This window comes from Strix uralensis, chromosome 1 (genome assembly GCF_047716275.1).
Source record: "Strix uralensis isolate ZFMK-TIS-50842 chromosome 1, bStrUra1, whole genome shotgun sequence".
Taxonomy (NCBI): Eukaryota; Metazoa; Chordata; class Aves; order Strigiformes; family Strigidae; genus Strix; species Strix uralensis.
In genome coordinates, this window is record NC_133972.1 from 167,043,617 (window position 1) to 167,069,816 (window position 26,200).

Here is a 26,200-nt window from a genome sequence, read left to right on the forward strand (position 1 = left end):
ATGCCAGAAAAGTTTAACTTTGATAACAGGTTAGTATACTGACTCTCAGGCAAGAATGAGCTAAAGTAATTTTGGGCTCTAGACACAACCTTTGAAAGGCCTCATAGACGTGATGCTACCAGAGCCAAGAAGGATTCCTATTTCCCAATTATAATCCAAGCTAAATAGGGCTAACTTTGCATTTTTGGGGTTTAAAATCATAAACTGAGTCCTGATTCAGGCTGGGATTGGTTATTGCTATGCTGTCAGAGTGTTTTCTTTTACAAAATCATTCCTATGAACAAAAAATATAAGCTTTCCAAAGTCAGAACTGAAATTTTTTTCTTCTCAACACCCAATTCAGGAGCTGGGGGCTTTGAACAGCCAGTCTGATCTTGATTTCACCACCATTATAATGTGTAGGCATGATTTAAGATACTTGCAATAAGACTACATGCAACCCAGAACAATAATTTGATAGAAGAACACCTCAAGCATGGTATCCTTTCTGTTTTGTGATGTAGGAAACAATTTTAAAAATACACCAGTCAGATCTAGCTAATACACTGGACATCTTGTGATGTGTTGAAAAGGACTTATGGATAAAGGCAGTTTGTTTCTGCAGGCAAAAGTCTTGCATTAACCTGAAATACTACAAGTATTGCACACCAAAGGTATCTGAACACACAGGTTAGGGGAAGTGCTAAAGCATGAAGATGGCAGCATTACTGATAGATACAACTGGATTCACATAAATTTAAGGATCAAGTGCAAATGGCACTTTTATGGGTGAAAAGTAAGGAAGAGGACAGCTGTGGGAGAAAGTTCCAGGGAGGAAATGGGAGACAAAGCAACTATATAGTGTAAAATTACAGAAGAATTTACTTCTAAAATGTTCTAATAATTTAGGATTTAGAAGAAATTTCTTGGTGCAAATAGAGAAATATAAAGGCAACTTGTAAGGGCTAGCTAAAAATGAGATATGAAGGTAAGAACTGATGAAAAAAAATGGATAATGTATGACCTTAGAGAAAAAGAAAAAAACAACGTAACAGCATAAAAATCGGAACAACTACAATATATGTTTTTATGGAAAAAAAATGGAACCAAGCTGCTAAGCAAGGACTTGGTAAGGCCATTAAAGAACAAGAGGGGAAATCCAGTGACAGATGATGCTGATATACTGCTGACACCCTGAATGAATTTTTTGTCTCACAACTCACAAGAGAAGCTGAAGGTCAGAAAAGAAAGTGTGGAATAAATTTTCCAGTAGGAAAATAAAATATGAACATGTCTTAAGATCGCTTCAAGGTTAACAATTAGGAACTCAGCATAATTAAAACCTGACAAAGTCACAGGTACAAATGAGTGATATCCCATAGAAAGCATTGAAATGTTGAAGAAAAAAGAAAAGCTGACAATTCTGAATAGGAGAGGATTACAGTCATGTTAATAACATTTAAAGGCTTCTTTCCCTCAAATTAAAAATGAGTAAGGCTGTAATTCTGAAGCAATCTTCTGGTGGGAAGACAAGAACTGGAAACTAAAGCTGTATAACAGATCAAACAGACTTTGATAAAACACTGATTTCTACAGAAAATTAAAAGAGAAAAATGAAAGGAGAGAAATTTAAAAGAGAAATAATAATAATCATCATCTACAGATCTCCTTTGGTCCTTGCTCTAGTTCTGTAAAACCCACTAAAGGTAACTCAGCAGTCAGGTGTACTGCCACCTGATCCTCCCCTGGGATATCACAGATCTGCACACTTTTGCACACGCAGAGTGAAAAGTCACTGAGGCTACCAGAGAAAGAAATGAGTAGGCATTCTAGTACATGCAAGAAACACGTTAATAGATGAACGGTGCTTCGAGCAGTAAGTAAGGCATTAGTAAAACCCAGCATAAACAGAGGTGGCACAAGACCACTCAGCTTGAGATGTACTTAAATTCTTCACTGATTTTGCTTCTGTGCAACTTCAAGTTAGGGGGAAAAAGGCGCTTTACATAAACAAGATTCTAAAGGTGGGAAGGGGGGAGAAAATAAAAAGCAGGGAAGAGATTCTGTGCTCTGAGAATTTAGTATTTGATTTGATATAGGAGTGAATCTTGTAAGTTTGACTACAGACCAGTGACAGTCATTGATGTATACAAGGAAAGGGAAAAGTGATCAACGCTTAGCAGCTTGTAAACTCAAAAGGCTAGAAATATAGATTAAAAGTGAGGGAGAAAACTGATTTGGAATATAAACATTTACTTACAAAAAGCTATCAGCAAATTCAGATGGTCTAACAAGGAAGATGATCGATTTTAAAATTAATCAGACACTGATCAGATTTAATACTTGGAGGAGGAAGAATCACTGAATTATTTTAATTATGTATTTTTGAAGTTTAACATTCAAATATCAAAATGCAGGTTCTCCTTGGCAGCTGATACTTCAACAGTCACTTTCTCCTACACTTTTAGTAGAAGGGCCTCAAAAGATGCATTTTTAAGGGAAGAACACCATTCAGTAATATTGACAGACAGCACAGACTAACACTAATAGCCAATACTGCATTCAACCCTTAAATAGGTCATATGTATAGCACAGCATGCACGTTGGCAGTCACTCTACTGTTAAAGTTGTTTTGAAACTTGTACGTAATAGGACTAAAATGTTTCTTCTCTTTAATGACTGAATTTAGTTTTCAAATCTGGATCTGTTACGCTTCAAAAACCCCAAAAACTCCTGCATGGTTTCTAATCAAAATACCTGTTAAGTATTGCAAAGCAACATCTCAAAATGCTTTGTCTTAAAACTTGCCTTATCTCCCTGACATCTGGGCAGCAAGTTTAGGATCTATCCAAATACCGCCTTCAGAGACTACAGACTTCCCACTGCTATGGAGCTCTCAGGAATTCAACATTCACAACACTACAAATAAATACTAAACTCAATAGTTACTTCTAGCACTCAATCAGTTTGGGTTCATTTAAATAAAAGGAGTTACAGGAATTTAAGACTTCTCATGTACTTTCCTTCCCTCACCTATCAACCATATTGAGCACAGAGACCCCAGTGAAGCAATGAACAGAATGAGAAAAGGGATAAGCTGAGAGGTATGATGAAACAGGAGGAACAAGTGGGGCTTGGAGAACACTGTGAGGAGAAACGTAAAATGTCAGCAACAAAGTTAGCAGGCACCTGTGAGGAAGAAATACTGAGCAAAAGTTTTGATGTTTGCACTCAATAGCCACCTCAAATTGGAAATTATTTCCTTTCACTTGCGATTTTGTGTATCTTCTTCTTAATTTCTAAAGTGCTTTAGTAACACTGTACATTGCAAATAATTTTAGCAAAAACTGTGCAGTACCAAACTTCATGAAAAATGTACACACATTAAAATTACTTCTACCAATATCTTATAATGTTTGTCTCATTTTAAGAGGAACTGTATTGCCTACCACAAATTATGTTATGTAATTATCAGCTGAGTCCACCATTTTTCTGTAAAGTGAATTTGTGCAAAAGCGTGAAATTAACTATCAATCTTATACTTTTTTTTTTTATATTGATCTGTATCTTCCGGTCTTGCACAATTTCTCTGGTAACAACAAAATTAAACACAGATTTTTTTCAACCAACTACAACTCAACTGAATTTTTCTTTATTTATCGCAAACGTGGGTGCCCACGCTGACTTTTCTCTCACATAAGCAACTGCTGTAAGGAGCACCTGTAATATTCTTCTCGGAGCTGTTACATGCCTGCAGCTCACTTGTGTTGCAACCCTCCCTAGAAAGGCAGTGTGAACTCAGACTGAGGAGAAGTCTCATTTGTCCCCAGGGTACATGACTTTAGGACCCCACAAGTCTGTCAAACTTCAGCCACAGGACAGCACTGCAAAGACTAATGACAACGGTTCATCTCTGGGTATGGTCCTACAGTGCTACGGTTGTAGAGCACACACAGTTCTGCAACACCCTTTCATGCTCTTCTGTATCTGGATGAATGATGTGCCAAGGATCTCCTGGTTCTTTTAGATGACAATGGAACGAAATGCACATGCACAATGCAGGCATGTTATTTTAAAAAGCCCGAAAACACCTGCTAGAAAAATGCTGTATTTTCACACACACACACACACACACGTACATATATATGTGTATTGTTCATTCATATTTTATATACATGCAAAAATGTATGCCTTTTTATATGTATAAGCATATATGTGTCTATATGTATAAACATGTATGTGTGGGGGCATATAAACACACATATATACAATATGTAGTAAAAAATTAGTTTAGGGAAAACTCTATACATGTCTTGCATGGTCATTCAAAATTTAACCGTTGCAAAATAATACTCATTTCACAATAAATATATGAAAATTAAATATAGCTGTTTTAAAGAAAAGAGCTCTTACCTGCTTTACCACTGTTACAGTGCCAGGTGCCATGGTAACTACAGAAGCAACTGCAGTGGCATCATGGGTTTCCGAACCCAACTCAATGATTTGCTGGAGGATGTTTACAGCTGTTGGATCAAGTCTTTCACCTTATCAGAAAGACAATAACCATAAGATCATTACAGTTAACCAGCTCTCAGAGTATGTGAATCTAAGTGTTACAGGCACTCTTTCCCCTCCTGCATTAACCCCGACTCACAGCACTGTTTATACATTTCAAAGAGCTTAATAACATGACACTTTAATAACAGATCTATGTCAGGAAGGTATTAACAAAACAAATTTGCCTGAGGAACGCATGAATCACCAAGTGAAGCCACACTGATCATTTTTATGTCTATTTGAAAGAGATCTAAAAGAATACATTGAATAAACAAACAATACGTACAACTCAAAGCAGTAACTGTAAATTAGGAAGCTGCAAGCCTTTACAAATCCAAATGTGTTATTTGCCAAACATTCAGGTTAACCAGAACCTGAACTCTATACCTATAACCACAACAGCTATTTAGAATATTACAAACCTGTGTTTACCATCTGTCTGGCCATCTGCAATACCCCTCAACCTAGAAGAAGTACTGTTATCAATAGCATGCTGAAGGGAAAAGTTAATTCTTTGAAAGAGTTTATGCTTATCATTTTATAAGCATGGGATCAGAATATGTTTTCCCTTTTTAAAAAAATCTTGAGGTATGTAGCCCTGCTAAAGGAAAGGCAAGTTTACAAAAAAGCCCCCACACATAGTTGTACTCTCCCTTCTCCCAAAGTGGGAAAAGGAAAGATTTGGATATTGGAAAATGCTTTTTGTTATGCAGGAATATGAATTCACCTCCTGTGGCCCACCATTCCCACATGCCCAGTGTCAGCATTAGAGAGATGTCAGAAAGGGAAAGAAACTGTCACAGTCACATTACAGCTGTCTTGTATTTGCTATATTCACTGTGGGAAGTAGGAAAGAGACGGTAAATAGAATAAAACTCATCTCTTAACCTCAAACCCTTTCAAACTGAGTTTGATACTGTGATGGCAATCTAGGTCAGATAATTTAATTTCAAACAGGAAGTAGTTATATTTTGTTATCTACGTAAGATACAAGTTTATCTGGGTACTGAAAAATGTTTGCTTGCTTTAGTTTTTTTCTATATAACTGCCTTTAGATGCACTAAAAAGCAAATCATTCTACTCTGAAAACTACAACCTCACGCTCAAAATCAACACTGTTATATACAGCATATTCCACGATCATGTTCACTTAAATTCAAATATAGAAAAGCTTAAGAAAAGTTCTCAGGAGGATTTTACTCATTCAGAATTCCCAGTTACTACAATAAAATTGTCAGTAACATAATTTAATTGCAACATGCTTGGAAACTCCATTAAAGGTGGGAGTTTTTGAAACGTACCTGTATTCTGAACTATAAAGACCACAGTGGTAAACAACTGTAAAATGCTATCTTCTGATAACCAACACATTTATTTATATATATAAAAACAAAACATATGAACACCTACTCTAGACTCTGATGTTTTAACACTCAGAAACCTGGACATTTTTCCTTTTCTTCCAGTTTTTGTAATTTCACACTTAGCAATCATTATCTAATCTCACTCTTGTTCTTCCTCAATCTGATACAGAGTAGCTTACTTAGGTTTGTGTACCATCAGAATTAAGTTTGTTAGTACTCTCTTGGGAACATGGTAAATGAGCTATTCCGTGTCACTTCTGCAGTCTGGCTGACTTAAGCAGGGAGAAAAATAATAGCTAGAGAATTGCCATTAGATACACACCATCTACTCTGCCAAGATAGCTGATTTCACAATATATTTAATAATATAGGCAGGAAATTCCACATACCTAACAACAAAGTGCAAAACAGTGTGGTAAGCATTAAAGACTTAAGGATATAGAAATTCATAAAGAATGGCAATTTCTCATTATTTATCCTCAAAGAAAAATATAACCCCCCAGAAGTAAGCTCTGGATGACTTTCATCATTTTTAATAGTTTCACAGGGGATCATATACTGCCCACTATACTCAAAAGAATTAGATATTTATGAAAAAAGATATATTTTGTGTTCCAACCTAAAAAAGGTAACTTACCGTTCTCAGAAGTATATCTAAGGTTCTGTAATGCAGCTACAGCAGCTTGAGTGCCTTGAACATCTTCCCCAGCCTCCGTGATATGGAGATACTGAGTGGATGCTTCTTCAGAAACTTCAGCAGTTAACTTGAAAACAAAACCCAGCCAAGGCATGAATAATCTCACTCTCATTTTAGCAATTTAGAGGACAATGAAAATTCTGAGTTTAAAGGGATGAGTTTTGAACAATAAATATTGTAACAAGAGTTATAGAAATACTGGGTGAGGCAGAATTCAGGAAGAATGTTACGTGGGAGTCAGGACATCATTCCACAGCATTCTCTCAGATTTTACTTCAAAAGTTGTTTTAAGCATGCTAAATTATCTTCACTTCATTTTTGTTGCAGAGTTATTTTAGAACTAACAATGGACTTCTATTGTATCAGGGTCTAGTAAAGACTTTTTGGGCAAAATTAGTTTATAATGGACGTCCTTGCAGATTTGGTAAAATGCCTCTGAACTTTGAAAATGGCATTTTGTTTTAGAAGAATTTTTCTTTCCATAACTACGTTTTTTCAAGACAAGCTGTTGATATGTATTCCTGCTCTGATGGGACTTCTTTATTTATAGCTGTTTCAGCAGCAGAGACATGCTTGCATCCTGGATGTCCTCTTATTTCTTCAGGTTTGGACATCTACTGGGAGAGTGTACAGAGAATTGTTTGTGAAATGCATGTGGATACAAGACTTTGAAGGACTACATTTTAAAATGCTTGCCCTGTCTTCTTTGAATAACTGTCCATTTAGAACCTGCTCTGATATTTTTCAAGGACTTAACATTCTATCTGTGGATACTCAAAAACTGTTAAACAAGAACTGCAGGATGGCTCTCCAAATCAGGCATTAGATTTATAACACGGGCTAGACTGCCTGAAATTTAGCAGAACAGGTCTTAGACTGTGGAGGTCAGCCAGCTGCAGTTGACTTCCAGCTTCTTCCTCTCATTGGACACCAACAATAGCCTGCTCAGGCAGTGGAAAAAAACCACAGCTAGCCAACCGTCATTTTTTTAATAAAAGCGTCTAGATAGTTCTGTGGTTTACCCACAGGTTCTGCATCTACAGCCACCTCTGCTCTAGAAGAGTAACAGTTTTCATTTTAGAACAAATTGCTATGCATATGACAGCAGATAAAAGCTTGAAAGGGTAAACCCTCTCAAGATAGCTGCCCTACCCCATCCCAAACCGAGAAAATTCAGGTTGCTGGTTTGGTTTTCTAACCCCGTTTCTTAGGTCTAACTTTAAGGTCTGATCTTAGTGATACTGTGATTTCCTATACACTTTGGAATGAAGCTGAAAACACAGAACAAATGATAGAAGACTTACTCTGTATAACAGTACCATTTTTTTAGCTATCAGTTTACAAATTTGTTTTTCTAGATTCCAACCTTTTCTGGACCAAGACATAAGCTTTCTTCATTAATTCCAAGTTTGCAGCTTTGCACATCTTACAGTTAATACCAGTGAACATTTGGCATACAACAAAATGTAGCAAGTTTTTCAATTTCACGGGTTTTTGCTAAAACTTTCACTCTTTCTGCTGCAAATACAGGACTAGAGGCCTAAACTGCAGAAATAAGCACTTACAAGGTTGTTAATCCTACCAGGTATTAGAGCAGTCAAGCTTAACAGTCATAGCAATGTACGCATTCAAAATGGAGATGAGATCACATGATCTCCTGATCTTATGTAAAGTCAAGAATACATTTTTGAATACTTCTTATTCTTATCCTTACTTTTCTCCCTAGAATTTTTTAAAATCTTAGGGCCAAAGACATGGCAACTTTGCTTTACCTCCCACTTGGTGTCCCCATCATGTTCTACTAGCTTCATTCCATGCTTGTTTTTAAGATGTCTGTTGAACTCCCATTTTGTACCATACACAAAGCTGCAAACAGGACATTTAATGCCACCTATAAGGAAACACAAATAAATTTCTTGAGTTATTTTCATATACATTATTTTTCAAGGCAGTAAGGATCCATTTACGTTAACCCCATCTCAATCAAGCCACATAATTTAAAAGTTTTTCCCTTAGCCATGTGTCCAACATGAAAAATGAGGGAGAAAAAAAAAAAAAAGTAATTGAACTCTCACAATGCTTGAAGGGCAATTTTGGATAATGGTAATGGAATGATTCTGGAACAACTCATGTATCTGGGAAGCTATAGCAATCCTGCTCCCCTGCCTGCATGCCTCCCTTTGGTGGATGTGAAGTTGCAGAAATGCTGTTCCCATCTTCCTCCCCCTCTCCAACCCTCTCCCTGGGAAACCCCTATCACAGACCAGTTAGAAAGAGAGAGCAGGAATAGAGAACTATTTGCTTTAGTCTCAGATACAGCACCATTTCTGCAATTAGGTCCATGTAAGAAGCACGGGTTTACTCTCTCAGGAGCTAGATGTTAAGGGAGACCGTTAACAGAGAGAACATAAACTGCAGAGTAAATAATAACTTATCTACCGGGTGAGAACTTGTACTGGCTTTGCTAACAAAAGTCGTTCTAGAAGTGGCATGTACATTAGAAAGTGAGAAGTTTTTTTCAAGGAATGACAACATACTAAGTTTGACTAACCCCACCCCATTTTTTTGCTTGGCCACACAAAAATACTGCAAACCTAGGGCATGCTTTAGTCTGTGCAGAATCATTTCCACAGTCATGACTCTGGTTGAAATTCAAGTCTAGCAGCACCAATGAAGACTATCAAGTCTGAGGGTGTCTATGACTTATGTTCTGCTTTAGGCCCACCAAAAACAAAGCCTAGCACATGTTTTAAAAAATTCTGAACTAATGCTTTTGCCCTGTAAATGCTCTTTTATTTTAAAATATAGAGATCCTTAAAGACTATTTTTAATGCCTACTCCATTACATGTCATTGCAGCTCCAAATCTAAATTGTATGTATAGTCCAAAAACCTACAAGACTGGAGTCTCTGACAAGCTTTAAATATTGGTTCTCTGTTGTCTTGCAAAGCCCTGGTGTGCCAGCCTTCAGGACACAACACAAACCCATAGTGCATTGTACTCTTCCAGTAAGTGCTGGGATTCTTTTTAAGTGCTTATAAACACACTGAGATCTCAATATTTAACATACACAGTAGTGGCATACATTTAAAAACAATTATTAAAGTATCATCTCTAAGACAGCTGTTCTAGTTTTCCCAAGTTTCAAACAAACATGATTAAGTTTTTGGGCACATTATCAAAGCAAACTAGGAAGAGTTAACAATGTAATGTCATCTTCACCCAACTATCTTTGCTTTTGAGAGTTTCTACTGTTTATGTTAACATACAAAACTGTAAACCTAAGTTTTCTGTCTATCTACAAAATGATGCATAGCATGAATTTAACACTATGTTTACTGTCTGAATATGCGGCATTACAAGTGAAAAACAGCATGGTGAAATCACAGGCATCTGATTTTCTACACTAGATTAAACAGTTTGGACTTCTTTTTCTTATGAAAGTCATTTGGTCAAATGCCAGATCTCAGCTGCTCATAATTATGCAAATAATATTTCTCTTCTTTCCTCCTATTGACTAAAGCAGAACAAAAATAATCTGCACGTGATAAACAGCTGCATTAGGTGACCAGAACTCACTCTAACAAATCTAATGGCTAGGGGAGTGCGTTATGCCACTTTAGGAACTATGCCACCAGATGGCTGACTCCACGTTATCACGGCAAATTACGACTCTTACCCATCATGTTCAAATGCTTCAAATATACTCTCATAAACTGGTTATAAGCCAAGTCCTCACTGCACATAGTCTTTTATGAATAAGGTGATTAGACAAAGCATTCTGGTTTACAGTAATGGAAACCAACCATATGGTATTCTATCAGGCAAAAAGAAATAAACTTTTTATTTTTATAAAACAGAATATAACAACACCCAGTCGCTAGAGTTTTCACTGACACTTCTTATTCCTATACAATCTTCCCTCTTTGCTCTCAATCTATTATAAGTCTTCACCAAACTTCACTATTATAGCAGATGCTCAGTACTCCATCTGTAGACAAAACTGAAATAGTTTCCCTGTTAAGGGAAACTCAAAAGTTCACAAAAGGAAAATACCTTTGCTCAGATTAGGGTAAAGATATTATTAGTTACAGAAAATGAAATTAGATATTAATTTCACACCAATGTGCAGTATTAGGAAAAACTTGCCATTGTGAAAGAGAGGACACTTTTCCACATTACTTTGATACTGAAACTACTATAATAATACACCTGATAAATTAAAGCTGTAACTTTTGTCGTTATGACTTTAATTAAAGAACAAATAATGGAAGAATAGAATGACACTGGTAATATGTAACTCCATGTCAGTGACTTGATATGAAAGCTCAGGAAAATTAATTTTCAGACAATTCTTTAAAGTAATGGGTAACATACAAAGTAAACGAATTACACACCTTATCTACTTTCAATACCAAAACTGATGCTTGCAACAAAATAATGCACACAAATATTATACAGCTCCACAACTGTTTTCCATCAAGGCACTGACATGTGTTCTCCAAACAATTTATTTATTGGCCTAAAATCTCTATAAGGCAACTATTATTTTGTGTTAAAAGAAAGCATGTGATGATAGCAGTATAACAGAACATAGAGGCCACAATTGGATCATCATCTATGTACTGCACAAGTTGCTGCACAAACACAAATAGAAAATCCGTCTCCCAGAGAGTGCAGGAATACATAAGCAAATCAATGGATGGCAGGGAGTATCAGTGAAAATAAACAATTTTGGGAGCAATTTTATGTGACTTGCCCAGCACAAAGCAAATGAAACTAAAAAAGGAAGCTATCAAATGAGCAAGCAGGTAGGGTCTTGCAAAAAACTAGTGGGTAATGCATATATAATACTCTTGTCCCCTACGCAGAATACATCAAATTCTTATAGTATCTATTTTCCTTTATTACTTTAAAATACTAAAATAAATGTCAGATCATAGACTTCTATTTAAGCAAACAAACAAAAAAATCCCCCAAACCCCCGAAGTATTTCTCTGATCCTGGCTGATTCTGATTGCTAATATAAGCCCAGAAATGAAATACTGCTCTCTATCCCTGGCAATGCACTTGCTCAGATGAACATCTTCCCTCTTCTATTCTATGAATCATTCATTTATTTATGAAGTCATTCTAGGAATCCTGAGTAGAGTCCAGCAGTCTACATTCATATAAACATTTTCAATTAAGGTTATTTGCAAAGTCTGCAATGCAGTCAAAAACCAGTTGAGAGCAGAAAAGAAAAGATGAGTAAGTATGAGGCAATTCACTCTGGGCTCAGTGGGTAATGTAGAACAAGCAGAAAACAATACGAATAGATATAGACAGCTTTTATTATACATTAATCTTTGTTAGTTTCCCTTCTCGCTTTTTTCCCAAACCCTTTTGCTTGCTGGTTCTCCCGTCTTTTCCTTTTCATCTATAGTCCTCCAATTTCAAAGGACTTGTTTAATATCAGGTCTGAAGGGTCTTCTTCCCTCTTATGAATACATGAATAATTTTCCAAAATTGCTTTTCAGATCTATGAATGTGGTAAATTGAAACTTGATAGAGGCTAGTCAGACAGCAAGTTGCAACTGCTGGCCCAAGCAGCTCAGAAACACATACCTTGTCATACTGCATAATATGTCCAGAATGATCTGTTTGTGCTATGTGACCCAGATACAGATCTTCTGATTCCAAAACCAGGAAAAATTTTATTAACTTCAATAGGACTCATGTTTATCAACTCAAAATGCAAATCCTAATTAACTAAAGTCTCCCACAAGGAACATCTTTTTTTTTTTTTTTTTTCCCCCAGTGAGATACCAAAACACTGAGACAAACTGATATTTCTACAGTATGATAAAAAATATGCAGGTCTTGTTTTTATTTTGAGCCCATGCGTAAGATCCATGTGATGCATTACAGAGCAGGAAATGGAGCTGGCAAAGGAGGTTGCATGTGGCAAAAGTGCACCTATTGACATGGCTTTCTTCATGGCAGAGTCCTGATATGAGGCAGTGACTTCACACCTACTACATGGATTTGAAGCCCCTTTACTCTTCTAAAACTCCATACAGTAGGTGAACACATGGAAAGCAGGCACAGCGCTAGTGGTAGCACAGGAAATATAAATGCTGTGTAAGGAAGGGAAGAGATAGAAGGATGCAGAGTCAGAGATGGAAAGAATAGACTAGACTATTTCAGTTGGAAGGGACCTAAACCAATCTTCTAGTCCAACTGCCTGACCAATTCAGGGCTGACCAAAAGTTAAAGCATGCTATTAAGGGCATTGTCCAAATGATTCTTAAACACTGACAGGCTTGGGGCATCAACCACCTCTCTAGAAGCCTGTTCCAGTGTTTGACCACCCTCTTAGTACAGAAATGCTTCTTAATGTCCAGTCTAAACCTCCCCTGGTGCAGTTTTGATCCATCCCCACATGTCCTGTCACTGGATCCCAGGGAGAAGAGCTCAGCACCTCCCTCTCCCCTTCCCCTCCTCGGGGGGCTGTAGAGAGCAATGAGGTTCCCCCTCAGCCTCCTTCTCTCCAAACTAGACAAACCCAGGGTCCTCAGCCGCTCCTCACAGGACATGCCTTCCAGCCCTTTCACCAGCTTTGTTGCCCTCCTCTGGACTCATTCAAGGACCTTCACATCCTTCTTACATTGTGGGGCCCAGCACTGCACCCACTATTCAAGGTGAGGCTGCACCAGCACTGAATACAGCGGGATAATCACCTCTCTTGACTGGCTGGTTACGCTGTGTTTGATCCACCCCAGGGTGTGGTTTGACCTCTTGGCTGCCAGGGCACACTGCTGGCTCACACTGAGCCTGCTGCCCACTGGCACCCCCAGATCCCTTTCTGCAGGGCTGCTCTCCAGCCACTCCTCTCCCAGTTAGACTTGTGCTCAGCGTTACTACATCCTCTGTGCAGAATCCAGCATATGGACTTGTTAAATCATTGCCCAATGCTCCAAAGTGGTGGGCAAAGCATGTCCACCACAAAAAAAATCAAAGGCTGCTCCCTCCCATCTCACTCTAATGTTTTCACTATAAGACTACTCCTGCATTCTCAACAACTTTACAGGTTTTTTGTTTCAGTGGAAAAGAATTAGTTTCAGAAGTGCATTTATCTGACTCCCAAAGGGGAAGGAGAACCTAACTAGCATACGATTAATTTAATTTGTTCAAAACATTATAAATATGATCCTTAATTTCATATTAACAGAATTCCATCTCAGGTACCTGTTCTTATGAGTGGCTATGGACAAATAATTCTTTGCAGTGCTCAGATATCTGGAAAGTTAAAGAAAGCTCCCCATAGTGCACAGTTCTTCCTTCACCAGCATAACTACAGAATAGAGGCTTTGTTTACAGACCAAGTAAATATTACATCTTTAAAATAACTGCAGGTTCCCTGACAACTTTCACTGTCTGTGAAAATAATCATAAAATTCTACTATACATTCCTGCCAGGAAATTTATAGACAAAGATCTACTTTTTAAATTATTTTTGGTTTTGTGAGAAAAAGGAAACAAAGAAATGTCATATAAAAGTAACACAGGTTCAAACTCCTTAATGTAGTTATAGATTTCTCCATTTTATTGCAAGTTTAAAGGTATAGTCTCAGACTTTGAGTCTTTCTCTGTGTCATGATTTCAGTATTATTTTAACATGGATTAATGCCCTCAATAGATAAATGTTCTCTGTTAGATGAATAATTTGGAAATACTATTTAGAAATAATGTCATCTTAGAAGAATTATATTTAATTAATTATCTAATACTACAGCATTATTTTGGTCTCTATTCTTCTTCAACAAAACCAGAAATTTTGAAGATCCCAAAAGATACTATAAAAAGGCTGGAAGTTTCTATTAAAAAATAGGGAAAATGCTCAGCAAAATTATCAGAAACAAAGTAAGAAACTCAACTCTACCAAGCATTAAAATATTTTCAACACAATTTAATATTTCACAGAATCACAGAATCACAGAATCAACTAGGTTGGAAAGGACCTTGAAGATCATCTAGTCCAACCATTAACCTAGCACTGCCAGTTCCCATCTACACCATATCACCCAGCACTATATTGACCCTAGTCTTAAACACCTCCAGGGATGGGGATTCCACCACCTCCCTGGGCAATCCATTCCACTGCCTAATAACCCGTTCTGTAAAGAAATACTTCCTGACATCTAGTCTAAACCTTCCCTGGCGCAATTTGAGGCCATGCCCTCTTGTCCTATCACTTGTTACTTGGTTAAAGAGACTCATCCCCAGCTCTCTGCAACCTCCTTTCAGGTAGTTGTAGAGGGCGATGAGGTCTCCCCTCAGCCTCCTCTTCTCCAGACTAAACAACCCCAGTTCCCTCAGCCGCTCCTCGTATGACATGTGCTCCAGACCCTTCACCAGCTTCGTTGCCCTTCTCTGGACACGCTCGAGTAATTCAATGTCCTTTTTGTAGTGAGGGGCCCAAAACTGAACACAGTAATCGAGGTGCGGCCTCACCAGTGCCGAGTACAGGGGTAAGATCACTTCCCTGTCTCTGCTGGCCACGCTATTTCTGATGCAAGCCAGGATGCCATTGGCCTTCTTGGCCACCTGGGCACACTGCTGGCTCATGTTCAGCCGGCTGTCAATCAACACCCCCAGGTCCCTCTCTGACTGGCAGCTCTCCAGCCACTCCTCCCCAAGCCTGTAGCGCTGCTGGGGGTTGTTGTGGCCCAAGTGCAGCACCCGGCATTTGGCCTTATTGAACTTCATACAGTTGGCCTGGGCCCATCGCTCCAGCCTGTCCAGGTCTCTCTGCAGAGCCTCCCTACCCTCAAGCAGATCAACACTCCCACCCAGCTTGGTGTCATCTGCAAACTCACTGAGGGTGCATTCGATCCCCTCGTCTAGGTCATCAATAAAGATATTAAAGAGGAGTGGCCCCAAAACCGAGCCCTGGGGGACACCACTCGTGACCGGCCTCCAACCGGATTTAACTCCATTCACCACAACTCTCTGGGCCCGGCCATCCAGCCAGTTTCTTACCCAGCAAAGTGTGCGATCATCTAAGCCTCGAGCAGCCAGTTTCACCAGAAGAATGTTGTGGGAAACGGTGTCAAAGGCCTTGCTAAAGTCAAGGTAAACTACATCCACAGCCTTTCCCTCATCCAATAAGGAGGTTACTTTGTCGTAGAAGGAGATCAGGTTTGTCAAGCAGGACCTGCCTTTCATAAACCCATGCTGACTGGGCCTGATCCCCTGGTTGTCCCGCATGTGTTGTAAGATGGTACTCTGGATGAGCTGCTCCATCAGCTTCCCGGGTATCGAAGTCAAGCTGACAGGCCTGTAATTTCCCGGATCATCCTTCTGACCCTTCTTATAGATGGGCGTCACATTGGCCAGTTTCCAATCTGTTGGGACCTCCCCGGTCAGCCAGGACTGCTGGTAAATGATGGAAAGCGGCTTGGTGAGCACCCCAGCCAGCTCCTTCAGCACCCTCGGGTGTATCCCATCTGGTCCCATAGACTTGTGTGTGTCTATGTGGTGTAGCAGGTCACTGACTCTCTCCTGGATTGCGGGGGGGTCGCTCACCCAGTCTCTATCATCTGGCTGAGGGGGCTGGATTCCCTCAACACAACTAGTCTTGTTATTAAAGACTGAGGCAAAGAAGGCATTAAGGACCTCAGCCTTCCCCTCATCACTTGTTACCAAGTTTCCTTCAGCATCTAGCAGGGGATGGAGACTCTCCCTGGTCTTTCTTTTGCTATTGACATACTTATAGAAACATTTCTTGTTATCTTTGATTGCTGACGCTAGATTAATTTCCAGCTGGGCTTTGGACCTCCTGATTTCCGCCCTGCATAGCCTCACAGCATCTTTGTAATCACTGTGAGTGGCTAGCCCCTTCCTCCAAAGGCTGTAAACTCTCCTTTTCTCCTTGAGTTGTAGCCAAAGCTCCCTGTTCAGCCAGGGTGGTCTTCTCTGCCGCCTGCTCCTCTTAGAGCACCTGGGGACTGCCTGCTCCTGAGCCATTAACACTTCCTTCTTAAGGAGCGCCCAGCCTTCCTGGACCCCTATACTCTTCAGAACCGTCTCCCAAGGGATCCTTTCAAGCAGGTGCCTAAACAAGACAAAATCAGCTCTTTGGAAGTCCAGGATGTCAGTCCTGCTTAGCCCTTTCCTGGCCTCCCTAAGAATAGAGAACTCTATTATTTCATGATCGCTGTGCCCTAGTCGTCCTCCAACTGCCACATCATCCACCAGTCCATCTCTGTTCACAAGGAGGAGATCTAGCAGGGCACCTTCTCTGGTTGGTTCTCTTACCAGTTGTGTTAGGAAGTTGTCCCCTACACATTCCAGGAATCTTCAGGACTGGTCCCGCTCTGCTGTGTTGTATTTCCAGCAGATGTCTGGGAAGTTGAAGTCCCCCACAAGAACAAGGGCAATTGACCGTGAGATTACACCCAAGTGCCTATAGAATATTTCATCCACCTCTCTGTCCTGCATGGGTGGCCTATAGTAGACTCCTACTACAACATCTGCCCTGTTGGCCTTCCCCCTGATTCTAACACAAAGACATTCCATCCTGTCTTCACTGCATTTGTATTCGAGGCAATCATAACAGTCCCTGACATACATTGCTACCCCACCGCCTCTCCTACCTTGTCTATCCCTTCTAAAGAGCTTGTAGCCATCAACTGGCACGCTCCAATCATGGGAGGCATCCCACCATGTTTCTGTGATAGCCACAACATCATAATTTTCCTGTTTCATCACGGCTTCAAGCTCCTCCTGTTTGTTACCCATGCTGCGTGCATTGGTATACATGCACTTCAGATGGGCTGGTGTTTTGCCCCCTTCCCCCTTCAAATTTAGTTTAAAGCTCTGTCAATTTAATTTGGCCTTCTGCTCTTCTTCCCCACTTCCCCCCACAGCAGAATACACTAGAACTGAAGGGGTTTTACTCCCAAAAAAGTATCTGACTGCATAGTCAACTGTTTGCCTTGGTTCACCTGCCCAGTGTGCAACAGCACAACTACTTCATGGGAGTACAACTTGAACCCATCTCCTTTGCTAGCACCCAGACACTGCCAGGAATGAGTTACAATTTGTGATACTTGTATCAAGCAGAAACAAAGCAGCTAGGGGCACTGACCATCTTTTCAGAAGGATACAGGACTTCAGCTGGGATGAAATAGATAAACAAAACCAAAACCAGCCAGGAATATAACTTTAACTTTTTATGCTACTAAACGTGGTAAAAACTACTACAATCTGATTTTCTCTTCTCCCTGACGGTGGTGGACTTAGCAGTGTTAGGTTTATGGTTAGATTCGATGATCTCAAAGGTCTTTTCTAACCTAAATGATTCTATGATTCTATTCCATTAGCTCCTACACTTAATCTTGAATTTTTGATCCTCCCCAAAACCCTTGTTGCCTTTACTTAGTTTATTTGTGACAGCAATTTCTCTAATCGACCACATGTCTATATCTAATTAATTTTGACTTTGTGCATACAACTATAGTTTTACACAGACAGCAGTAACAAGCCATTGTTCTAGGCAGAATGAGATATTTAGGATTCTAACACAGAGATGTAATGTAGAGAAATGCAGGCCTGGCATGACAGCCTTGAGAAGTAGAGAGGAGGGCAGGCATGGAGTGATAAGAAGTGGGGCACAAACTTGGCACTAAAGAACCCACAGCTGTAAACAAATCAGAAATCATCAGTTAAAAATGTGCAAATGTGTAGCTGGATAAAATCTGTTTCAGGGACAACAAAAACCAGTATTTAACATACATGAAAGGCAGTGTATACAATACATTTGGATTTAATCTGGAGCTAGAGACTAATGAAAAACATAAATGTGTGTAAGCAAACATGTAACAACGGCCCCAAGTGGAAGGAGAGAACAAGATGAAATCATCAAGATGTACATCATACTCCTCCCAGCAAAGAACTCCAGATGCTGACAACTTACTGAACTGAAACCCCCACCCCAATGCCAACACCAGAGGGAAACCACCCATCTTAGGCCTCAGAAAAACAGTAGAAGGGTGACCACAGCACCAGGCAAAGCAGTAAAAATTAAGAAGTGTGCTACCATTTTAATTGTATTAATAATACTATTGAGATTTTTCCTGTATATACTCATAACTATATTTTATTGGCTTTTTTTAAATAATAATTAGATCTAGATTAATGGTGATTCTTGAATTAGACTGTTAAGATTTCCATTATACTAACAAATTCTTGGCTTCACTTATATAGATAAGGTGTGCTTCCTTTGCCCATAAACAAGATTCTGACCATAACAATTTGTAACCTGTTTTATCTGCACTATCTTTTTCCCAAAATTTTTCTAGCGGGAGAATAATTTGCCGCCATTTACTCTTCAGTCTCTTTCCCTACATCTTCTCAACCTTACCTTGAGTTCAACCTTGCAAAATTGTCACAGAAATTTATCAGTAGAATGATAGAAATTTATCATTCTTTTCAACAGATAGTGATACTTTACTTAAAAAAGCAGACAAACAAGTGAAAATGATAAATGTATGCAACAATGAATAGTACAGGCAAGGTCAATCAAAATTTGGTTCACCCATCCTTAGAAACCAAGAACAAAGGACACTGAATGAAGGGTAAAAGGTGGCCATTTCAGAATTACTGAAAAGTAGTAATATTTATCGTATAACACGCATTGAGGAACGTGTATCGCACAAAAGCGTACCTTTACACCAAGTTTGCTTCAGAAAAAAAAATAACAAGTCTTATGTGGTGGAGATGTACCTTGTTGGATAAGGGCTTCTGCTGCAGGCTCCCCAGAACCTACATTTACATACTCTTCATTAGGATGCTTTCTGTTGTAATGCCTCTTCAGGGAACCAGATATGTTGCAGGAGTAGTGGCAATGTGCACAACGGAAAGGCTAGAAGCAAAAAGGAAAATGTTAGACCATATTTCGTGACCTCTTCAGGATACAGGTCTAAGCTGCAATGTGTTGATCCTGAGAAACCATGTTCATTTCTGGTTTAGGTATCTTCCAGGGAGACTTTCCAAAATTCAATATAAATGGAGGTTGCCACTAAATGCTACCTAAAATTTGGTATTTTTATTATGGACAAGACACCAAGTATTCTCAACATTATAAGATCATTACCTACTTTTCATAATTCAGTAAACTGTGTTTTCATAATTGATGATCACAGGTCTGACCACGTGGAGACTTTCTACTACAAGGAAATGACTCAGCTGCCGTGAGCTTTGGTCTGAAAAGGGGGAGTAAGAGAACTAAAATAACTGAAGGTACAATACAATTGTACAGCCAACCTAATTTAACAGATAACTGTACCTGACAGGGTTGATCTCTTCCCTTGCATTTTACTTCTCTCTCCAACATGCTCCCAACTGCTTCCCTTTCACTGGCACTTGCATTCACCTGACCATTTGGTGAGCTAAGTTTTGGGAACTAAATTAATTAATTTTTAAGAACATACATCTCCCTTCAACTGACAGAGAGAGAAGGAAAACAAGAGTTTGTGCCCAAAGTTAGCTTTTGAGAATAACTTTCTGACTGAGATATGTCACAGTTACAGGAAGCTTGACATAACTATTAGGGTCGTGAAAAAGAATACAGACATCGACCAAAGTCCTTGGGGAAAAGTCAAGCACCTCAGAATGGGATGTAAAATGTTTCATGCACAGCAACCAGGCCCACCTAAACCTAGTCAGCAGAAAATGGTTGGTACAGAAATGTTTATTAAGAAGCTGAATTTAAAGCAGGGAAATGTCTGCAGTCAGGGTCCATTGACCAGAATATTCCCATAAGCTTGTTGCTCATGACCTTTCTTCAGGCTCTGAACAGCAAAAATAAGGAAGAAAAGTGGTGTTCAGATTCCCTTAACCTTACAAATCAGAAGGTAGTGTAACGTTCAGTTACTCATTTTTTCAGAGGGGGTACTCTCCTTTTCTATTGCTGAAACTGTGTTTTGTTCAAGAAAATAATCCAGACAGACTGCTGTGTTCTTGTAACACTGTCTACGTACTTGCATGCCCTATATGTTACCTGCTGTCGGATAGCAGCATTGCAAATTCACAGAGCTTGGAAATATGATGGATTAAATTATTATTAGGTTACGTAACTACTGACATTCCTCTGAGTTTGATATGCATGCAAACAACTGTCCCAGAAGAAGGCAACACATTACTAACAGACAGGTTTTGAACTCCTTTTGACAAATACTCTTGATTGACCTATTTCAGTGTTTTGCAGTTCTCTTGATAATGCATTGAACAGCCACACTTATATGCAGGCTGACAGAGGACTGAAAAGAGGTGCTGAGTCAACAGTTCTAAAGCTGATCCCAAGGTCAGAACCAGCTATATTTCAAGAACTGCATTATGAGTACATTCATCCTGTTAGCTGTTAAAAAACAAAAATTATGTATTTTCATTTACAAAAAATCCTTTTAAGAAGGTAAGTCCACAGCAAAACTACATACTTAAGAAAGAAAAATTACTTGTTCAAAACACATCATCTCTTTAGATGAATTGCTTAATTTTCTTACATGTCTTGTCTTCCAAAATTTAAACCATGAATCGAAAGACTGTCTTCCTTTCTGCTTTAAAGAGGTACATAGCATTGCTACTGATTAAGAATGGCTGAAGTGTACTCTTTATAGAAGGAAAATGATTTGTTGTATAATGAAAGATGTTGCATATGGAAATAGTATGATGTTTTCAATAAGAAACAGTCTCATTGCCAAGATAAAGTGTTACATTAAAATGAACATTTTCATACATACAAAATACTGGATTTTTCTGGAAAAGAAACTAGTATAATTTCTATTTCCTGACTCTAAAATTTCACAATTCATTACAGCAAGACCTATCATGCTGAGAACCAATGTGAAATTTAGGAATAAAACCATACTACAGTTTATTAAAATAAACCGTAGCTCTAATCTAAACACTTCATAGAAACATTAACAATCTTCAAAAATCTTTGCAAGACATGTTTCAGATAAATGGGATGTTTTAAAATTAATTCTCTTCAATTTTCTTCAAGTATATGAACTCATTTATAGTACATTAGACTGTCAAACTTTCAGAGAAAATTAAGGTGCGCAATGAACAGCAATGTATAGGATTTGCTTTCCTACTTCCCTAGGACATTTTAAGGTACATATTAGATTAGTTCTCTCAAGAACTCACAGTCAAATAAAACAATAATTTTTGTTTTATATTGCAACACACATATATTTTTGGCAGGTAAAGATACTAATTACAAATTGTCTATGAACAAAATAACCCTACCTCCAAGGTCTGAATATAAAGTCAAAATTCCCGAAATACTAAAATATTAAGATGCCATAATTGCCTCCAAAAAGGAAAGTGTGCCAGTTTTAAAACTGTTGTCTGACATTCTATGTATTTCTAAATGACTTATCAATAAGCAAGATTTATATGTTTTCTTACCTTGAAAGAGACGTGTTGTTCCATATGACGCAGGAGCTGTGGTTTTTGTGCAGCTGTGTAGTCACACACTGTACATTTAAACTGCTTTCCTGAAATGGGAATAGAAAATGGAGTAACTTTCTTCTGTTTAAGTTCAGAAAACTACTGATTGTATTTTCTCATAAAGATGATTTTGAAAATGGTAAGAATGAACAATGAACAACAGTAGAAGTCTGGCACTTGCTCCGAGATCAGAGTAAAGAAGAAAAAAGGTTTGAGTGTCATCTTTAAATTACAAGCATTAAATAGTCTAGATGCTCCTGGGATAGACACTTGGGAAAGAAGAAAACGAATCATTATACCGCAGCTTAAATGGAAGAAGGAAATCAGTTATTTACAACTGCAGGCACAGTTATTTTTCTATTTATAAAGCAGATTTAGAAATCCTTAAAACACGGATGTTTGGTCATGTTCACATGTTTTTACCTACTTCTGTCCCAAGTACTGAATTGCTATGATTCAAATACATTTAAATTTTCTTGGTGTTACTTTAAGTTCCACAGAGAAGACATTATACTTGAAATTTCTTTACATGCCTGTCAGCTTTCTAGTCAGGCATCGATAATGAAGGTATTAACTCTCCAACCTGAAACAGCAACAATCAAATTGAGGAGAACTCAACAAGAACTGGAATTTCAACTAACGAAAGCCGACGCTCAGAACATTCAGTCTAAAATAAAGTCAGTATTTTTAACAGAGAGCATGAGTAATGACTGTGACAATTCACTAGAAATCAGACGGATGTCCTGTCATAAGAAGTCTTTAAATCAAGTCTGCTTAGCCCTTCCTAAGAAGATATACTACAGTCCAGCGGAAATTCTTAGATTAAGTTATGGCCTGTACTTTGCTAAAGATCAGACTTTGTGATCATAACAGTCTGGTTTTGGCCCTGAAATCACTAGTCTGAGTCCTTCTTAAAGCAAGATGGTCAGATATTGTCATGATGTTTTTTTAGGATTCTCTAACAGGAATGAATTCTCTCTGACATTTTCAAGAAATATCTGTTGTTGTTTGTGGCTTTGCAAAGAGTGAAACTCCCAAACATACTACCATTCTGGAGGTATCTCTTTACATTCCCTTCAATGCATTCTCTCTCCCAAATATTTTTTCCTTATGATTTAAAATAACACAATTTCCTTCCTTTTATTCTCTGGGTTTCATGCTCCTTTTCTCCATATTTCATCTTTAAGATTCTTCCAGTCCTGCTACCTCCAGCCAAATTACAAAAGACTTAATTCCTGTATTAAATGTCTATGGCTGGCAAACTGTATTTGGCTAACGTGGAACAAGTATGTGCTAAAAACTGCTCCACAAGCAAAAGAACCAAAAGAAAGGATGGAGAAGTACAATACTGAATATTCTGTATTATCCTGAAGAGATCAGGTTTCTTTAGATTCTGGATCTTACTCAAAAAAGTTACAAGCATTTTATACTCAGTGTGAAAGTTTCCATAAAACACAGCTAAGAAAAACCTTAAGACAGTTTCTGATTTCTAATTAAAATAATGAAAAGTAGGTTTTCTGGTTTATTTCTAATCACAAACAGCAATAAGCCTGGACTACAGAATTGTCTTCTATCATGCCACTCTTGAGAAGCCTGTCTTCTGGAGAAGAATAAAGCAGACAGAAAACTACTTTATATTTGACTAGTTAAATTGACCTTGCAGGGATGATACTTGAACAAAAATTGCCTGGATTCATAAGTCAGGAAGACAAGACTCATAAACAGTGAAACATCTTTTAAATTCTTTTTATTTGTGAAATAAATGAAGAGTACTAGATATGCTAAAAAAAAAAGTAAGAACTTTTGAAGTGCTGCCACTACAGAGAGGGACACTGGGCAAAGAGAAACTGCCAGCATTCAAGAGGCTGAGTCCCTTGACAAATCAAACACTACATTCCTGGTGACAAATGTTACTTTATTTTTCACAAGTGTCCACTGGGGTGGACTTAGTGAAGAAAATTACTTAAGTCTCCACAGACAGTGAGATTCTGTTTCCAAAGGTACGAGGAATTTCCTGGAACACTTTTGGAAGTGTAAAAAGCAAGGTAAAAGAGTCTAAGTCTTGGATTTATTTGTATTGGTCAAAAAGGGAGCTGCATCAAAACCAAACATGCAGTCACCTCAGTTACTGCAGAAGATGATGACAGTCTGAAGGCTCTTGGTAATAACATTACCTCTAGAGTCAAGGCTTCAGCCTGACCTAGCAGTAAATGGTAAGAGTATATAGTTTCTTCCATGCAGTTAAATGTTTAAAACTAACTTCAAACCTTTAAACCAAATCCCTACAAAGCTAGCTTCCGCACGACTATAGTGCTATTCTTAACAGTGCCAAATTTCAAAGCAGCCTCAGTTGAATTGCAATATTTACTCACACACATACATATTTTGTTCCAAGACATAGAACTAACTTACAGGTAAAAACAAATTCAACTTTCATTGCTGAATGTCACTATTGTGACATGCCAGATGGTGAAAACAAAACAGAAAGGTTTTGAAATGAAACCCCATGCAGGGATTTTTTTTTACATCACCATAGAAAAAGACCACTTTTTTCTTTATAGTCTGATCATGCTCCAAATTTCCTTTTAATTCAAATACAACCTGTCGTCTTCTCCCAGCCAGGAATCAGCTGAGGATTGCATTTGATAAGTAAAATCTTGATTCTTGCATATGAAGTTTAGATGTATGTGCAACACCTGCTTGCTACTGACCAAGTTATTTCAAAATATTGGAAGGTACTTTTTGAATAATGAGTAATTTACTAACTCATGGTAGTACTACAGTAACTATATGCTTCCTAAAATATGTATCATATCCATCAATGTAAAAGGGATCATCTCTTTCACTTATACATACAGATATAAGCATACATAAAAATAAATATCTCTGACACAAAAACTTCACATACATTCTAAGATGTAACAGAGCATTGTGTGCTTTTTGTGAAAGGACAATGATAATGAATATGCAAATTCTTTTTAAAAAAAGAATTTAAATGAAATGGTCAATAAAGGGGAATGAGGTTTCACAAGGTTGCATGAGTAACAAAGATCAAGCTAGTAAGTCATAATGAAGGTCTGTACAACTTATCCTGATAAATCATTTACTTCAATTTGATAATCACAGAGGAATAAAGTATTATTGTGTCCCAAATTTTTATATAAAAGATGCTATTTTTCTGGATTTGCATCTCACTTTTTTCTGCTATCATCACAGAAATATTAAAATTACAGAGCAAATGCTTGTGCTGCATATGTGCCTATAGAGAATACACACTCAGACTTGCCACCGGCTGACTAGACGTGGGGACACAGAGCTGCAGCAGCCCTGCCTCTATTGTGCTACTGGATTGGGCAACTCCTAACAATATTCTCACAGAAGAAAGTAGTAAGAGACTTAGCTACAGAACTATTTGTATTTTCAAATTTCTATTGAGATCAGCAATTCTCCATAAGAATACAAATGGATATAAAGCCAAGACAAAATTTCAGAAAAATCAAGTATTCCAGAGACAGTTGTCTCTATTTCACAGAAATTAATTTTGCAAAGTTTTGAATTATTTCACAGTGTCTCCTGGGAATAAATAAAATTTGTAAGTAGCACTTAGTGTTCAACTGAAAAATGCTTGTTATTAAGGTCCTATAGTACAGCCAGTATTTATTGCCCTAAAATAAACTTGGATTTAATAAATATGCACTTACCATCAGCAGTATGAAGGAGTTTATGGCTTTTCAAAGTGCCTTTTGATTTGAACTTTTTCCCACACATATCACAAAGGTGTGTTTTCTCAGTGCTGTGACGATTCATATGGGCTTTCAAGTTACTCTTGCTGCGAGTGGCATACTCACATAGAGAACATTTGAAGGGTTTGACACCTAAAAATAAAGAAATACACTATGAAGAAACACGTTGTACCTTTTGATGAGAGGGTGGAAATTTCCTTGAAAGAAATTTCAGATCATGTGAGCAGCATGGGCAACAAGGTCAACGTTTTAAAATTTGGATATCTACATTTAAGAAATTTCATCTATAGCTTCTGTGTAAATGATATTGAGCTCTTGACAGCATCACTTAACTTAGTAAGCAAAAGGAAAGGTTCTTT

The 26,200-nt window shown here is 38.1% G+C and overlaps 1 protein-coding gene across 9 annotated transcripts in view; it reads right to left on the bottom strand.

The window, feature by feature from the left end:
• Nucleotides 1-26,200, bottom strand: part of ZFAT (zinc finger and AT-hook domain containing) — a 151,407-nt gene that overhangs the window by 15,031 nt on the left and 110,176 nt on the right. For 6 of the 9 annotated variants that reach the window (XM_074888332.1, XM_074888324.1, XM_074888348.1 and 3 more), the window contains 6 exons: nt 25,800-25,973; nt 22,057-22,145; nt 19,369-19,507; nt 8,370-8,488; nt 6,538-6,664; nt 4,393-4,523 (listed from right to left, as the gene is read on the bottom strand). In XM_074888332.1, the coding sequence (XP_074744433.1) occupies nt 4,393-4,523; nt 6,538-6,664; nt 8,370-8,488; nt 19,369-19,507; nt 22,057-22,145; nt 25,800-25,973 (779 nt within the window). Of the gene's footprint in view, nt 1-1,786; nt 4,000-4,392; nt 4,524-6,537; nt 6,665-6,706; nt 7,215-8,369; nt 8,489-19,368; nt 19,508-22,056; nt 22,146-25,799; nt 25,974-26,200 lie in introns of those variants that run through there. The other 3 variants (XM_074888355.1, XM_074888374.1, XM_074888379.1) reach the window with 3 other exon arrangements.